This window comes from Erpetoichthys calabaricus, chromosome 13, assembly GCF_900747795.2.
Source record: "Erpetoichthys calabaricus chromosome 13, fErpCal1.3, whole genome shotgun sequence".
NCBI classification, from domain to species: Eukaryota; Metazoa; Chordata; class Cladistia; order Polypteriformes; family Polypteridae; genus Erpetoichthys; species Erpetoichthys calabaricus.
The window spans coordinates 3,701,303-3,719,637 of NC_041406.2; the positions used below are offsets into that span (position 1 = coordinate 3,701,303).

The 18,335-nt window shown below is 42.0% G+C and overlaps 1 protein-coding gene across 1 annotated transcript in view; it reads left to right on the top strand.

The window, feature by feature from the left end:
• Positions 1-18,335, top strand: part of LOC114663936 (collagen alpha-6(VI) chain-like) — a 208,342-nt gene that overhangs the window by 13,505 nt on the left and 176,502 nt on the right. Inside the window, exons 3-5 of the mRNA XM_051936116.1 lie at positions 7,579-8,163; positions 12,324-12,938; positions 14,179-14,733. Coding sequence (XP_051792076.1) covers positions 7,579-8,163; positions 12,324-12,938; positions 14,179-14,733 — 1,755 coding nt within the window. The remainder of the gene's footprint in view (positions 1-7,578; positions 8,164-12,323; positions 12,939-14,178; positions 14,734-18,335) is intronic.

Genomic DNA, 18,335 nt, shown 5'->3' on the forward strand with positions numbered 1-18,335 from the left:
CTTATACGGCCGTTCAAAAATACCTCCTCCAATCTCGCACCAGTTTCTCAGACGCATCGAATTTTTTTGCAGCAGCGCAGTTATCAATTCACCACTTCAACGAAGTTTAATTTAAAACCAGCTTCATATTTTCTTCTGATCAGATGCTCCATTGTAGATAAGGGATGCTCTTACGATAAAGATGTATGAGGGTGTGAGATATAAAAAACACAAAACAGTGCAAATGTTGCTTCGGAACAGTTTGGGTATTACTGTGTGGTCACATTAGGCATAATACATAGAAAAATAAGGCTGTGTGCTCCGTGGTTCCTCTCTCAGGTGGACGTCAGCATATCATAATCTCTAGGACCAATAGCGTGAGTTTTCCGCATTCGACTCATATGACCGACATTATAAAATACCGTAAATTATATGGTCAATTCAAGCCCCAACTTATCCGCAGGAGAACTTAAACACGAGTGTATACAGTAACTAAATAAAATAATTTTCAGTTTTGGATTAATCTCCCACCATTTCCTTCTTTGATACCCCGTCCATTCTGGTGCTGTCTGCCATAATTACACATGGACATGTGGTGAGGAGAGACAATGAAAAGTGACTGGAATGGAAGAGAAAGTGAAGGAGGCCAAAGGAGAGGTGGATGGATGAAGTTAAAGAAGATCTGAAGAAAAGGGGCCTGACTGGGGAGGACTGAAGTGTTTAGAGAAGGTGAGAAGGTTGATCCAGGACATCGAACCCACATAGAATTGCAAAATGATGATGATGATGAAGAAGAAGCTCCATGGAGTTTCATTTCTATTAGAAGAGTGTTTTGTAAATCTTTTATCCCATAAAGATTCTCCCAGGCCAGTCTCAACTCGTGATTTTGATCGTTTTCCCCCCCAGTGGGCGTTATTGGAAGTGCTTTTGAAACTTTTGACACAGATGTGTTTGAGACTCCATGCTTACAACAGATGTAGGAAAGCAGCAGATCATCTGCCACAGCTCTGTTTGTGCTGCAGTCTAATTGATGTTATTTTGGAGTGACTCCATCTCTGTCCTCAGGATGTTTTTCACCAAGTGTTCAAAACATGGCATTGGAATGGAAATCATTTTTGCATTAATTATCAACTGTCCACTCTGACAGTCAAAAAAAAAATGTTATTAAAGTCATTTGAGAACAAAAATAAATCCCAATATTCTCCACTAAGATCTAATCAAAGAGACATATACATATGATGGAATGAACAAAATTGCAAATAAGCACAATCACGACATTCCAAAATGACATTCTGAAGCCCCCTGAAGTCCTGCTCCCCACCACTCTACTTGGTCATTTTGTTTCATGTCTCTGGCTCTTTGGGTGAAGAAAAACATTTTACTGTCTATACATAGTAAATGACAAAATGGGATTCAAACCTGGGACTCTGGATCTGTGCCCTAACTGCTGTGCCACTTTGAAAATAAACAAAGCAGAAAAAAGCAAATCAGAAATGTCCCCGTATTCTGAGCACTCCAGTGCAGTCCTTCTCTGCTTGCTGTGCTCAGTGGTTACTTACTGCCATCAATCTGTATGGTGTGCCAGTGCTGCCCTCTACTGGAGGCACCTCTTGTGTTTTATGGGGGTTCCACTAACACACTCGACATCATTTACTGTACACCGATCAGACACAACATTAAAAGCACCTGCCAAGTATTACTTAGGTCCCCCTCATGCCACCATGCCACCAAAACATCCCTGACCTATCGAGGCATGGACTCCACAAGATCGCTGAAGGTGCCCCCTGTGGTATCAGTCACTAAGACTTTAAGTACTGTAAGTTGCAAAGTGGGGCCTCCATGGGCCAGACTTGTTTATCCAGCACATTCCACAGTCGGACTGAGATTTGGGCACTTTGGAGGCCAAGTCAACACCCTGAACTCTTTGCCATGTTCCTCGAACCGTTTCTGAATAATTTTTGCAGTGTGGCAGGACGGATTACCCGCCTGAGAGAGGCCACTGCCATCACAGGGAGTACCGTTGGCATGAAGGGGTGGGTGTATGTGGTCTGCAAAAATCTTTAGGTAGGTGGTATGTGTACGTAATTTCATTGTGACAATGACAATAAACTCTAAATGAATTTGATTTTTTTGATGTGTCCAAGTGAATGCTAAAACCAGTAGTCTCCCAGCAGAACATTACCCAGATTATCACTCTGCCTCCATTGGCTTGCATCCTGCTGCCATTTATTCCCCAGGTAAACAACACACACGCAACCCGCTGTCCACATGATCTAAAACACAACGTCTTTCATCAGAGCAGGCCACCTTCTTCTATTGATCCGTGGTCAAATTTGAATGCTCACGTACCCACTGTAGGGTTAGGTTTAAGATTCAGGGGATTGAAGCCTGAAGGCAGGCTCTGGAACACTGATCCCGTAAATAAATATTTTTTTTAAATTGTATGCACCCAACCCAGTTATCACCTCAAAATACTCTAAAAAGTGTTTCCATTTCTCACTAAAAATAATAATAATAATAATAATAATTCATTACATTTATATAGTGCTTTTCTCAGTACTCAAAGCGCTATCTACACAGGGAGGAACCGGGAAGCGAACCCACAATCACTAAAAATAATCTAAAATCTGTCTAAAAAAATCTGTTCATCTGCAATAAAAATTCAGGTATAAAGTTGGAGGGGTTAAAAAAAAATGCCCCCTAGTGTCCAATATTAAAATTGCATAAAAAACGGATTACTTTACACTTAAACGTTTACCACATATAAGATGTAAAAGTAATTGAATCAAAATAAGTTAGAGTATAAATAATTTTTAAATAAGGTATTTTTTATGAAAGAACAAGTTAACAGGGTAGGTAGAAGGGTTAAGATTAGGGCCCCAAAAAGTCTTTTTAAGATTAGGGTCCCAAAAAAGTCATTTTAACCTCAGGGCCCCAAAACTAATTTTTAAGATTAGGGCTGAAAATTATTAACTTAAGGTTCACTGGTGGTCCTCCTTTGGACCGCTTTTGGTAGATACTAACCGTTGCACATGACCTGCCACCCTGGAGGTGCTCTGACTCTGCCAATCTGGCCCTTGTCAAAGTCGCTCAGATCCTTATGTTTGCCCACTTTTCCTACTTCCAACGCATCATTTTCAAGAGTCTGACAGTTCACTTGCTGCCAAAGATATGCCACCCCTTGGCAGGCGTTGCTGTAATGAGATCACCGATGTTGTTCCCGTCACCCGGCAGTGGTTTGAATGCTGGGGCTGACTGGTGAGCATGCGTAATCTGCTCTGTAGATCACTGATTAGAGGGCACGCATAATCTGCTCTGTAGATCTCCCAGATGTAGTTCTCATCTGACAGACTTGGTGATCTAATTCATAACATGCCACAATTAAACAGGAGGAGCGCGGCTACAATGCTCTGATGACTGGCAACCAAGTTTTGGTCTGTTTATGTCTGAGCTAACTGAGATAATTGAGAGTCAAATGGCTGCACATCTGTCAAAGGGAAAGGACTGGGAAGAAGAAAAGCACATCTGGTTTGTGTTGCAGTTCACAATGTGTTAGATTTCCATTGAAATGGGATGTGAGTTATTCCTGGATTGGCAACGTGGCTCCGTTTAAGGTTCTGACCCTGGAAAATATTTCGCCCCCGGATATATGTTTTTCAATCTATACAGTTGGCTTCATTTCTGGTTGGCCTGGACAACAGATGAAAACCTGGGAATCTTTCCAGAAGGATTAATATGAACATCCTTGGGGATAAAGGCCTTGATTTTAGTCTTGTGGCTGTAAACATTTGGTCAGAGGGTTGCAGTGTCAGGGTACTCTTAAAACACAAGGAGAATGAAGTTGACTTATTCCAAAAAAGATTGGATTATCACCGGTTAAGTTACAGGATTCATCGTTTCATTGGCAGATGCTGTGCAGGGACACATTTGGAAGTAAAAGGAGATGACTTGAAATGGCCTGATGGCACAGTGGTTAGCCCTCTTGCCCCCTCAACTTCAGAGTTCTGGGTTCAATTAGTAGCCCTGTAATGAAAAATGCAAACAAGCATAAAAAGTTGGTGCACATGCAGGCAAACCTGAATAATTAAAAACAAATGTGAAGGACTGGTGCAAAGAAAAAAAAACATCTTTATGGACACAAGTCTCAAAGTGACTGTGCGAGATGGCAACGCTTCCAGGCCAGGAAGGAAGAGATGGGTCTAGGAGGACAGACACCAGAATTGAAGTCAGAGGTGGTTAGGCTGTCAATCATCCGGTCTGTAGATAGAAAATGAAGATGCGTTAGTAAACAGCGCCACCCTTTAGATCAACGAGGAATTACCACCGCCAGAGCCTTGAAGCTGTCCCCAAGGCGCAGGTGTGTGACAGCCTGTTGCCTGTGTGTATTTTTCTCTTCCTCTTTGTGTTTTATTCCCAGGTGTTGGGATTCCTGCCTCATTCCAAAGATGCCCAGGTTGCATTTACTGGTGACTCTGCTTAGCCCAGAATGAAGGAACGAAAGTGGCATGGTAATGAATTGACACCAAGGGGTTGGTTCCTGCCTTGTGGCCAGTGCTTCCCTTACAGGCACTATTCAGTATGCCCACAGGTCTGCAATGGAAAAGGCAGGTTCAGAAAACAAAAGAATTACTTCAAACACTGTCATTATCCCGATTCGGATCAGATTAGTTCTACCCCAGGTCAGTGCTTGAAGTGGGCCGGTACAAACCGGTATTCTGCAGCAGCATTTCACCGTTTCCCATAATTCGTGCAGGTGCATCGTTTGTACAGTATAAGTAGATATCATGGATGTCAGATCAAAGAATGAGGTGGGGGTGGGGGGATGTGCCCTTTATGGTTTCACTAAATTGAAAATGGATGTCAAATAGAAGACTGTGTGGGGGGGGCTTCACACAAGTTGAACACGTATGTCAAATCAAAGACCGTGTTTCACCCTAATGGCTGGTTTATAGTTCTGCATCAAGCTTCACACATGGCATATCTCCTTAAAAAAAAGGTAACTATATGTCACATCAACGTAAATCCTGTGAAGATCTTTATGGCTCTGATTGGCCATTTTGGTCTACCAGTTTGAAAGTCGGCGAATGTATGAAAAAGTGGATAAATCTGAGGGATGAATATGTTTGACTATGGAAAAAAATGTGTAGCAAGAGGAGCTGTGTAATATGTAAAAAAAACTCAGAATGCAGTAGCCCAGTAGTAGCTCAAGTCCGGGGCTGCTGGAATTGGTAGTTCATAGCAACAACTGAGAATGCAGTAGCCCAGTAGTAGCTCAAGTCCGGGGCTGCTGGGATTGGTAGTTCACAGCAACAACTCAGAATGCAGTAGCCCAAGTCCAGGGCTGCTGGGATTGGTAGTTCATAGCAACAACTGAGAATGCAGTAGCCCAAGGCCGGGGCTGATGGGATTTGTAGTTCAAAGCAACAACTGAGAATGCAGTAGCCCAGTAGTAGCTCAAGTCTGGGGCTGCTGGGATTGGTAGTTCACAGCAATATCTCAGAATGCAGTAGCCCAAATCCAGGGATGCTGGGATTGGTAGTTCATAGCAACAACGTGGAATACAGTAGCCCAAGTACGGAGCTGCTGGGATTTGTAGTTCATAGTAACAGTTTGGACCCAACAGTAGTCCAAGCTCTGGCCCCTGGACATGCAGTCCATAAAAAAGAAGTCTTAAAATGAGAGATGAGACATAGTCAAAAAAACCAAGTTGAGGTCATAGCAGAATCTCTAATCCAGTGTTTCTTAAACTTTCCCTTATCCCTTTCCCCTTTGGAGAGTTCCAACTGCCATCCCCCTTAAAGAATCGCTGTTGAATGGCAACCCAACGTAAGGCTTTTCTCAAAACGTTCATGACCCTTTCACCTTCAATAGGGGTATCAACCCAGTTTGCCTATTGTGTGTCTTTGCGACCCGCTATCGTTGCAGAACAGCCACCAAAGAATCGTGACGATCCCCTATGCCAATCTCTTGTGTGTTTCGATTGGCAACCCATAGTAAGGTTTCCCAAACACCATTTGAGACGCTTTGTTCTTCAATACGGGTCACAATCCATAATTTAAGAAACACTGCTCTGCCCGATTACACGTCATGTTTAAAACACAATTCAAAAAGTCAGAAGTCTTGAAAACCAAAGCAAGATGGAATACCAGAAGAGAATTAGACACACAGAGAATCACACACCAATGCTGTTAATATTCTAATCTCAGACGCTAAAGTGTAGCGATTGCAAGATACATAAAACAGTGATTTTGGGGAACCCAACCAGCCTACACCCGACTCGCACACACACACAGAGACATGTAAAACAGAAGCACAAATGAACTGATGATAACAAATACATTAAACAAATAAAGAGGGCAAAAGCAATTAAAAAAACAACACGTGCAAAAATGCCAACCCCCCCAATAACTCCTAACAGTGATCGTTAATTAACTAACACAGAAAAAAACCCAACAAAACGCTAAGTCAGGGGCTGCTGGAATTTGTAGTCCATTTAAGTAGCACTGCTACAAAAGGGATGTGTGGGTCAAACTTTAAGTGGTCACTCTGTTGACATCACACATGGTGTTCTCCTGGTGCCTTCTGGGAATGATCGTCATGGCTAAATAAAAAAAAAAAATTAAAAAAAAAAACACTTTTCCCAACAGGCTTTGGCGGATGTCTCTGCAATTTCTACGAAAAACTCTTGCTCATAATAGTCACTGCTATAATTATAAACTGAAAGGCATAGATGATAAGTGGAAATGAAATGCACATCACCAAATTTTTTCTTCTGCTAATGCGCTTCAGTTTTCTACATTTTTCAAACAGAGCTCATTTTCTGAATATTTTTTTTTTTTACTTTGTTGCACAACTGACTATTCGCTTTGTCTGCCATGATTGTTTTAATGTGTCACATGGTACACAACAATAACAAAACGAAGCAACATCTTTGAGTGGAAATTGTGATCTGACTGTTTAAACTCGAATCTGATATCCATTTTTTACCGATTACTTGGTCCGGGACGTGGGAGCAGCAATCTAAGAAAAGATACACAGACGTCTCTTATTTCCATCTCTTCTGTCAACTCCTCTGGGGGATACCGAGTTAGTCGCAAGCCAACTGGGAGATATAATCTGTCCAAAGTGCCCTAGGTCTGCTTCATGGTTTAACATCCCTGAAACATCTCTGTAGCAGGCGGCCAGGAGCCATCCTTATCAGATGCTCAAACTACCTACAGTACATTGACTCCTTTCAATATGAAGGAGCAGCAGATCTACCTTAAACTCTTCCTGAATGTCTGTGCTCCTCACCGTATTGTTAAGGCTGATCCCACACACCTTGCGATGGAAGCTCTTTGCCACTTTTGAATCCACAATCGAGTTCTTTCTCTAGTGCAGATCAACCGGAAAATCGAGAGCTTTGCAATTCAGTGGTTTTTGGTTTCTACACGAAAATCTGATATGCGGAAAAATTGGAATCAAAATCATATCGGAGTGGCAGGGGAAAAATACAACCAATGAAGTACATAGTAGGACTCTAAGTCTAAGGTAATGACGCGGTAGGTGCAAGATGATTGTATGCGGTGTGTGCTGATGATTTCTTCTTATATCTTCTAGATACCAAAGAATGGTTTGGAGATGTGGTGTTCTTGGTGGACGACACCGACAGTATGGGGAGAAGCGATTTTAGCAGAGTGAAGAATTTTCTACAAAATGTGGTAAAACAATTTGATGTTGGAATGGAGAAATACCGAATCGGTGTCTCACAGTTCAGCAGTAAAGCCAAGACAATGATCTTCCTCAACTCTTCTAAGACTGTCGAGACCTTAACCAACCAGATTGATAAAGAAATCACTTACAAAGGCGGGGAGGCCAAAACAAGTTTGGCTCTCAAGAATGCCTTTGATGTTCATTTCAACAAGTCCTCGGGAAGCAGGAGGAAAGAAGGAATCCCTCAGCTTCTCGTTGTCATTTCGTCGGAGAACTCTACCGATGAGCTGCAGAAAACAGTCAGAGCCGTGAAAGATTATGGTGTCAAAATAGTTTCGGTTGGACTTAAAAATGCTGACACCATGAAAAACGCTGACACGCATCACTTCTTCAGCTATTCTTTCAATGACTTAAGGGCGTCATTCAGAAACGTTTCCAGTTTAATAAAAGATGAAGTTAACAGTCAATTTAGGACCAAACAGCAACCAAGAGGTAAGGACTTCCCTTTCGTAAATTGCTTCAAATGAAGTGGCTACAATAGATGGAAAATTTTCAAGCGACACTCTGAATCCAATAAAATCCTTCAGTCCCCTTCATTTTTTGTCACATTTTGTTATGTTGCATCTTCCTGTCCTTATCATCTTGCTCTGTTACACCCATCACCTGCATGTCTTCTCTCACCACTTAATACCCCAAAATGACAAACTGAAAACTTGTAAATTTCTTAAAAATAAAAAAATGGAAACCTCCCATTGACACAAGTATTCAGATTCTGGATTCAGTTGAAGCCCCATATGATTCCAGCCTGGAGTCGTCTTGGGCTTAAAGTGACAAGCTTCTCACACATATGAATTTGAGGGTTTTCTGCCATTCTTCTCAGTAGATTTTCTCAAATCCTGCCAGGTTGGATGGAGACCATCAGTGGACAGCTACGGTGTGTTCAGGTCTCTCCAGAAATGTTTGTTTGGGTTCCAGTCTGGGCTCTGACCAGGCCACTCAGGAACTTTCACAGAGTTGTCCCTAAGCCACCCTTGTGGTGTCTTCCTGTTGGAAGGGAAACATTTTGGTCCAGTATGAGGTCCAGAGCACTTTTTCATTGAGGGTATTGCTGTTCTTTGCTCTGTTTAGCTTTCCCTCAAACTTATGCAGTCTCCCAGTCTCTGCTGCCACCTCTTCAATGGTATCATGCAGGTGATGAGAGATGACCGGTTTCCTCCAGACATGAGACTAAATTTGGTTTCATCAGACCAGAGAATGACTTTAATGTGTCTTTTACTGAGGGCAAGCTTCTGTCTGGTCACTCTGCCAAAAAGCCCAGATTAGTGGAGTGTTGCAGTAGCGATTGCCCTTCTGGAAGTTTCTCCCATCTCAACGCAGGTTCTCTGGAGCTCAGCCAAAGTGACTGTTGGGTTCTTGGTTATCTCTCTTACAAAGGCCCATCGCCCCCAATTGCTCATGGTTGTCCCAAATGTCTATCATTTAAGAAGCATGAAGACCAAAGTACTATTGTAGACCTTTAATGTTGCAGACTTTTTTTGTAGTCTTCTCCAGACTTAATCCTGTCTGTAGACAATTCCTTTGACCTCATAGCTTGGTCACTGCCAACTGTTCACCTTCTATAGACAGGTTTGTACCTTTCCTAATCAGTTCAATTAATTGAATTGACCATAGATGAACTCCAAAACATCTCAATGATGATTAATAGAAGGCAAATATCACGTGTCATAGCAATGGGTCTGAATGTTTGTGTCAATGTGATATTTCTCTTTTTATTTTTACATAAGTTTGTAAAAATTCCTAAAATCCTGTTTTCACTTTCATATCATTCTGAGGTATTGAGTGCTGCTTGATGAAAGAAAGAATGAATTGAAATGAGTGCAGCAGAAGGCTGCAACTCCACAAAATGTGGATAAAGTGAAGGGGTCTGAAGGTCCGTTGAAGGGTCTGGGTCTGTATTTGGCATATTTAGATAAGCAAGTTAAAGAAATTGAGGGTACAATGTAGTCAGCTGTCCCCAGTTAGATTGCCTTCTATGTTTGGTTCTCACTTATTTTTAGGTTGACTGAAGACTATAAATTGACCCACTGTGTGTAAGTGTGAGAGTGTGCCCTATGATAAACATTCATCCCATCTAATGTTTGGGTGTGCATTTTGTCCCATAATGCAGCAGCAGACTGTACTTCCTAAGAAAATTTCACTGGAGATCGTGCCTATGGTGGTAATGACAGTGGCGCTGTCACCACGTACACAGGGCACTGATGAATTCTTATGAATGGAACCCAAAAGATTGTGATCAGATTCAATCAGAGGTGATACAACTCTGTGATGGGCAGTTCAGTATTCTACACTGTGGTATGCTGGGATAATAAAATCACTTCAAGAGGGGACCACCAAATCAACAAGCTAATTAAAAGGGACAGGCTTAGTTATGGGAAACACTCAGGACCCGCTGGAGGTTGTAGTGAATCGAGACAGAACTGAGTGCTGTTATGAACACATACATTGGTATAGGGCCTCACTGGGACTGTCAAGTCAGAGGGTTTTTTTTCTTTTTAATTCTCTATTATATAGTGCCTTTCATATCTATCTATCTATCTATCTATCTATCTATCTATCTATCTATCTATCTATCTATCTATCTATCTATCTATCTATCTATCTATCTATCTATCTATCTAAAGTTCAACACTTATGGACAGCACATGGGAATGAGATTTAAAATGAGATAGCTATACCCGTTTTATTTTATTATTTATTTTTGTTTATCTCCCTTGCCTGTTTTTGGGTGATACAGGTCATGTTACTTTTTTTTTCTTCAAACAGAACTATTTAGACCAGAGGTTTCCAACCTATTTATAAAGCTTGCATGTGCACAAAAAAGAGGCTTGAAATCTACGTAAAGGCACTTCCCATGCAAACGCCTGAATTTATAAAAGAAAACTTGACAGCACAACATCTGTATATTTACAGTAACTATGCATTATGTGTATGCAATGATTCAGAGAAACTGAAAATTAATGACACCCCCTGATCATGCCAGCCAAGCCAGGCGACTAGCATATAATAATTCATATCACAGCACAGAGCAGTTATTATTATATGACATATTATGACACATTATAATAAACACATTATAATAAACATATAACATTTTATATAATAAACAAACATGTAAACCCTCAGAAGTGATGAATGTGATGTGCAATCCAAATATAATTATTCCTGTCACTGCGCCATTACTATAATGTGCATTGACAGACATACCTGAAAAGTGATGAATATGACGCACAGCCTGTCTTTTAGTTCCTTTTTAAGAGGACCAATGCTGTGTATTTCCATTTTGTAGTTTTTGTCAGTTTATATCAGCTACCTGTTGTCACTTCTCAGCAAACTGGCTGACAGGTCAGGAACATCTTCAGCTAAGCTTCATTCCTTCATGGCCACTGTGGTACAAGCCATTGGTCTAACTGGTGAGACACTACATTAATTTTTTATATGGTGCGGGTGTATAAAACCTGACATATTTTTGCCAACATAAAAAGACAACGTACAGCTGTGTCTGGTTCTCCTAATGTGATTGGAGCAGTTTACTTGGCACCTAACAAGAATAAAGCTGCTTTTGTTAACCATAGACAGAGACATTCCATTAATGCACTACTAATATGTGATGCTATGTTGAAACTGACAAACTCACGTCTCCATGGCCTGGTCAACCTGTGATTCATTTATTTTGAGGCAAACGCCAGTTTTTCATATGTTCTATACTATTTTTTGTATCGGTATGTGCCAGGGAATAGTGGCTACCCACTCAGACGCTGGCACCTCATGCCTTTCCCAGACCCCCAGAACACAGAAGAGAGGCGCTGTAGTGTGACAGATGATCTTGTGTGCTCAGTTGCAGCGTGCACATGAACACAGGTGGGAGGGTCTAGACGTGTCCAGCCAATGAACGAACGTTTGCAGCATTGTGATTGCGAATATATGAAGCTGATTTGCATTGAGTTGCATTCACGTACACACATTTACAAGGTGATCGTTGTTTATGAAGGGTAAGTGCTGTAGAAATGTGTACGCCAGGTTTTATTAAGCTGATTTTTTTTCTGCATTTTCCTGAATCCATGTCAAGTTTTATAAAAGAAGCCCCCCCGCCAAACCCCCCGACTGGAACTGAAGATGCCTGAGAGTTCAGGTATCATGTTATACTGTCATCCTAGATCAGCGTTTCTCAACCTTTAAGTGTTTGCGACCCGAGTTTTCATAACACACATTTCATCGCGCCGCCTTACGTTTTTTTGAAACCCTAATAAAATGTATTCCTATATTGTTTGCTGCCGATACACCGCTAGAAGTTTAAAATTTCCCTACGAATAGCGAAATTACACCACATATGGCAACATTCGCGACCCCTTTTTTGTTAGTTTGAGAACCGCTGTCCTAGACTTTGATCTCTTTTCCCAAGTGCCTGTTTGTCCCTCCTTGTGAAACTGAACCTCAGAACTCCTCAGGTTTTGGTCCTAAAACAGAACTTGACGACATGCAGAGTGATAAATGGGAATTATGTTTGCAATCATCTCATTCTCTGAGTAAAACAAATTAAAAAATTATTTGACTTCCTGTCAATCTCTGCCTAACCGTATGTTTTCTCTTTACAGTGTGTGAGGCCATAACCATGGCGGACATCTTGTTACTTGTCAGCAGCCCAGCCAACATTAAGCAACTTAATTTCAAACATCTGAAGGCCTTCCTGTACAATGTTGTCGGTGCTTTCAATAACGTTAATGCTACCATCAGGATTGGCATGGTGACCTTCAACGACACACAGAAAGTGGAGTTTTCCCTTCGAGATCACAAAGACATAAGTCATATCCAGGACTACATAAAGAACATAGCGCACTATGAGGGAACACCAGACGTAAACACTGGAGCAGCCCTGCGATTTGTGAAAGATCAGTTTGCAAAGAGTCATAATGGACAGACAGGAGTCCAGCAAGTGGCCATTGTGATCACCGACAGGGTCTCCAAAGACAGCGTGACCGAGGCTGCGTCTGATCTCCATAAAGACGGCGTGGCGGTGTTTGCAGTGGGAATCAAGGAAGCCAACGAGGCCCACCTGAATGAAATTGTTTCAGACACAGAAGAACATCAGGTATTTGTGGACACTTTTGTGCAGCTGTCGGCGATTGAAGATAAACTGCTGACAACGATCTGCAATGACATCCGCAGCAAAGTCTATCAAAGCCCAGAAATAACAAACATCCTGAAAAAAGGTAATCTTCATACTGGGAGAACCAGCGGAAAACTGGTGTTACACGTAGTGGTGCATGTGGAACGTGGGGGGAAGAAAAATGGTTCAGTTTTAATGTAAATGCTTATAAAGGTTTAGCTTCTCTTCACAAATTGAGTCATCAATGAAACATTACAAATATCTCCTTTTCTACAGTCAATCTGAGTCAATTGAATTATTCGTGTGTGACTGGATTTGTCTTTGAGCGATTAGTAAATGTGAAGTTATACATGCGATCGGACAATTTGACGCCTTTATTAAAAGATGAAATGTGTCCCTTTCTTATTTGCAATGGTGATGGACAGGTTGGCAGATGAGATTAGACAGGAGTATGTATGTGAGAGTGGTACAGGATATGTACGAGGAAAGTGTGACCGTGGTGAGGTCTGCGGTAGGAGTGACGGAGGTGGGATTACATCAGGGATCAGATCGGAGCCCTTTCTTATTGGCAATGCTGATGGACAGGTTGACAGACAAGATTAGACAGGAGTCCCCGTGGACTGTGATGTTTGCTGATGACATTGTGATCTGTAGCGATAGTAGGGAGCAGATTGAGGAGACCCTGGAGAGGTGGAGATCTGCTCTAGAGAGGAGAGGAATGAAGGTCAGTAGGACCACCAAGACAGAATACATGTGTGTGAATGAGAGGGAGGTCATTGGAACGGTGGGGATGAGGGCGTAGAGTTGGCGAAGGTGGAGGAGTTTAAACATTTGGGAGTAACGGGGAGTGTGGAAGAGAAGTGAAAAGGAGAGTGCAGGCAGGGTGGAGAAGAGTGTCAGGAGTAATTTGTGACAGACGGGTATCAGCAAGAGTGAAAGGGAAGGTCTACAGGATGGTAGTGAGACCAGCTATGTTATATGGGTTGGAGACGGTGGCACAGGAGACAGAGCTGGAGGTGGCAGAGTTAAAGATGCTAAGACTTGCATCGGGTGTGACGAGGATGGACAGGATTAGAAATGAGGACATTAGAGGGTCAGCTCAGGTGGGACGGTTGGGAGACAAAGTCAGAGAGGCGAGATTGCATTGGTTTGGACATGTGCAGAGGAGAGGTGATGGGTATATTGGGAAAAGGATGCTAAGGATAGAGCTGACAGGAAAGAGGAGAAGAGGAAGGCCTAAGAGGAGGTTTATGGATTTTAGAAAGTAAGAATTTTATTAATTGTATCCACCTTTTCAATTAAAACATTTTTAATTGTGTTTATTATTTACTCTTTGCTTTTAGGCTGCATCGAAACAGAAGAAGCGGACATTTTTTTTGTGGTTGACGGCTCATTCAGCATCGACAAGAGTCATTTTACCGAAATTAAGGACTTCCTTGTCGAAGTAGTGCAAATGTTTGAAATAGGGCAGAGTAAAGTTCGGGTCGGACTGGTCCAATATGCAGGGGATCCATCAGTTGAGTTTAATATCAATGTTCATAAGACGAAAAACGATGTGCAGAAGGCCATCCAGAACATTCGGCAGAAAACACACACAAGTAATGCTGGGAAAGCTTTAAATTACACCTTGGAGCTCATCGCAAAAGCAAAGAACATACGCAACGTGCCAACATACCTGCTGACACTGACAGATGGAAGGTCGAAGGACGACGTAACCCAAGTAGCAATGGCTTTAAGAAGCAGCAGGGTCAAAACCTTTGCTATTAGTGTGAAAGGTGCGAATGAGACTCAGCTGCAGGAAATTGCAGGATCGAAAGAGAAAGTTTTTTACCTTGACCAATCCACCCAATTTAAGGAAATCAAAAATAAAATTTTCCATGAAATTTGCACGACGACAGGTAAGATGATGTCATTCTTGGTGTCTCTAACCCACTGTATCTTAACACTCTAAGCTCAACTCAGGCTTTGTTTCTTCTCCTCCTAACTTAACATCCAAGATGGAGGGCTTTATGAAAGGTGAGAGGTCATGGCAGTTTTCCAAAGGAGGGAGAAATAGGGAAGTATTTGGTGTTAAGGATTATTTCAACTTCTGGAAGTGGAGCCATGGTTAGAAACAGGCGTAACCAAGATTTCTTGACTCAGGCAGTGCTTCACAACTGGGCTTCCAGGACGCAAATTTAGGTCCACACCTTGTGTAGTGACAACTGTCGTGGCCATTTGTGTTGAAGGAGAACTCAATTAGCTCCGATGACCAGTTGGACTACTAGCTACAAAGATGTCTCTTCTTCACAGCTGATGTGAAGTGCAGGCCTATAAAACGGAAAACAGGCCTGATTTCTGAAAATTAAGCTTTAAAACTCTGATTTGTTCTGGTTTACCTGCCTCTCCAAAATCAAATCAGGCTTCTGCGCCAGTGGTGGACTTTGAGGCTCTGAGCGTGGCAAGACTTACACCGTACTGACCACACTGTAGCAGCAGTTTGAGGGAAGAATGGAATTTATTTGGGGCATGAAATATAACAAAACATCAAAATCTAAATTTCAACTTTTAAATTATTTGCTCGGGCAAGCAAAGTTAGCCATTTTAAAAAGCCGTAATAATAAACAGTGCGGTACATTACCAGATGAGGTACTGTTTATTTTCAGATTTTATGTAATTTCAAGAATCTGTTCATGTCTCTCTGTTTATTGTGCATAATAAAGTTTATATTAAAAATTAAAAAAATTATCTATCTATCTATCTATCTATCTATCTATCTATCTATCTATCCTGCCTACTATACTAAGATTAAAATCTATCTATCTATCTATCTATCTATCTATCTATCTATCTATCTATCTATCTATCTATCTATCTATCGATCTATCTATCCTGCCTACTATACTAAGATTAAAATCTATCTATCTATCTATCTATCTATCTATCTATCTATCTATCATATAGTGCCTTTCACATCTATCTATCTATCTATCTATCTATCTATCTATCTATCTATCTATCTATCTATCTATCCTGCCTACTATACTAAGATTAAAATCTATCTATCTATCTATCTATCTATCTATCTATCATATAGTGCCTTTCACATCTATCTATCTATCTATCTATCTATCTATCTCCTTCCTGTTTCGCTGTCGCTGTGCATGCTGGGTGGTTGTTTCGCGTGTTTGCGAGTGTGCCTTTTGGTGGACGCGGTGCGGTGAGTGTGGTTTTTCTTTTTTCTTCTGATATTCTACATTCTTATTTCTATCTTTCTTTGGTGTAAACAGATAAAACTTGTTTTGTACTGAGTGGCTTAGGCCACGGCAGCCGCAATGGCTGCGAATCTTGAGCGTCTAAGCCGCCGCCATGGGATTAAACTTTTATCGGAGGAGTTTGTCCCTTTGGAGGCGGGGGTGTTGGCGGTAGGCGAAGTGATAGGATGTGAAAATATCAAGTCGGCTTCACGAATGAGCGGGTCTATCGTTGTTTTTTTGAGCTCTGTGGATTTAGTTCCCATAGTGGTTGAGAAAGGGGTTGTTATAAATGGCTCCTTTGTACAGGTTTCCCCTTTAGCCGTCCCGTCACGCAGAGTGACAATTTCGAATGCGCCGCCATTTCTCAAGAACGAAACTTTAGCAAAAGAGTTGGAGCGGCATGGACGTTTAGTTTAAAAAATTCGACATATTCCTTTAGGCTGTAAGTCGCCGGATTTAAAACATGTCTTGTCTTTTAGGAGACAAGTTTATATGGTTTTAAGCAGAATGGATGATGAATTAAATGTGGCTATGAAGTTTAGAGTGGAAGGTTTTGATTATGTGATTTTCGTCATTTCGAATGAAATGAAATGTTTTGGGTGCGGGAGTGAAGCCCATTTAATTAAACAGTGTCCTGAGAGACAACATGGGCACAAGAAAACTGACCATGCAGACAAAGAAAAAGAAGGGCAGGAAGTGGAAGGTCGTCAGGTAGTGGCTGATGGCGCGGAGGCGCAGGGTGTTAAGAACATAACTACCCTTAAATCTGAAGGGCTGGAGGATCAGGTGCCTCCCAGAGATGAGCCGAATGAAGGCGGTAGTGAGACGGTAGGTCAAACAACAGCTGTAGCAGAAAGTGTGTGGGGAGACATAGACATGGACGAGGGAGGCAGCAATCAGCCTGAGGAAAAAAGTGAATTTAAACGCCCTGCTCAGAAGAGGCAAGGTGAAAGAGAAGAGCGGGCGCGTAAGAAACTTGTTTTAAGTCAGGGCTCGTGGGTCATTGGAGAGGATCCCGCCTATGGTCCTTGTCAGGAGGATGTTCCCGTCTTCGCGGAGACGGCCGATGACGGTTCAATTGCGGGGAATGTCGGGGAAGAGACCGATGACGGTAATATCTCTGATGGGTCTGCTGCCTCAGAGCCCCCAGAGTTAAAAGCCAGGGGAGGTTACAGCGCTCAGAGTGTAAAAGAGTTTTTGGTGAACACCGCCGGTAAAAAGGGGGTGGACGTGGCTGAGTTTTTCCCAGACACTGACCTCTTTATATCGTCAGTCCGCGGGTTGCGGCGGGACAAAGCAGCCTCCGCGATGTTTGATGTTAAAGAGCTCGTGAGGCTCAAGAACTTAACCAGCAAACTGAGGAAACAGTCCAATTTAAACACCACCTAATGGCTAAGCCCCCTGTTAAATCCACTCCACAGTATTTGTGGTGGTCTCTGTGTTTCATTGTGTGTTCATCTATATATTCAGGTATCATGGCAAGTGTACACATAGGAACCCTAAATATTAATGGGGGGAGAAGTCCTGATAAGAGTGTCGCACTTTTTGATTTTATAAGACAAAAAGATTTGAATGTCACCTTTCTACAAGAAACTCACATTGATGAGCAAAATCAGTGGGAGTGGAGCAGGGATTGGAAAGGGGACATTTTTTTTAGCAATGGGACAAATGTTAGTGCTGGAGTGGCCATTTTATTTCTTGGAGGGCTTCAAGTAGAAGTCTGCAGGACTGATGAATTGGTGAAAGGGAGACTCTTGAAAGTGTCAGTAAAACTTCAAGGCAGTGTTGTCACTTTCATTAACGTGTACGCCCCGAATGAGGGTGAGGAGAGGCTCCAGTTCTTTAACAAATTAAGAGAGCTTTTATCAAAGTGTGACCCTGAGGAAGTGGTGGTGTTAGGTGGGGATTTTCATTGTACACTTGACTCAAGGATGGATAGAAACAATGGACTGGAACCGCACCCTCGCTCAGCGCGAGCTCTGGGAAAAATAATTAAGGACTTTGGGCTGGAAGATGTATGGAGGTCAAAAAATGAGACTTGTCGGCAATACACGTGGGGGAGGACGAGTGGAAACACGATCTCAATGGCGAGAATTGATCATGTTTACAGTTTTAAGCACCTGTTAGGGTTATTTAAAGTGTGCTCTATTGTGCCTACTGGCTTCTCCGATCACAGTCTGGTGTGTTGTTCACTTCTTTTTAACGTGTTCAGACCCCGTAGTCCATACTGGCATTTTAACACACTCCTCCTCAAAGATCAGAAC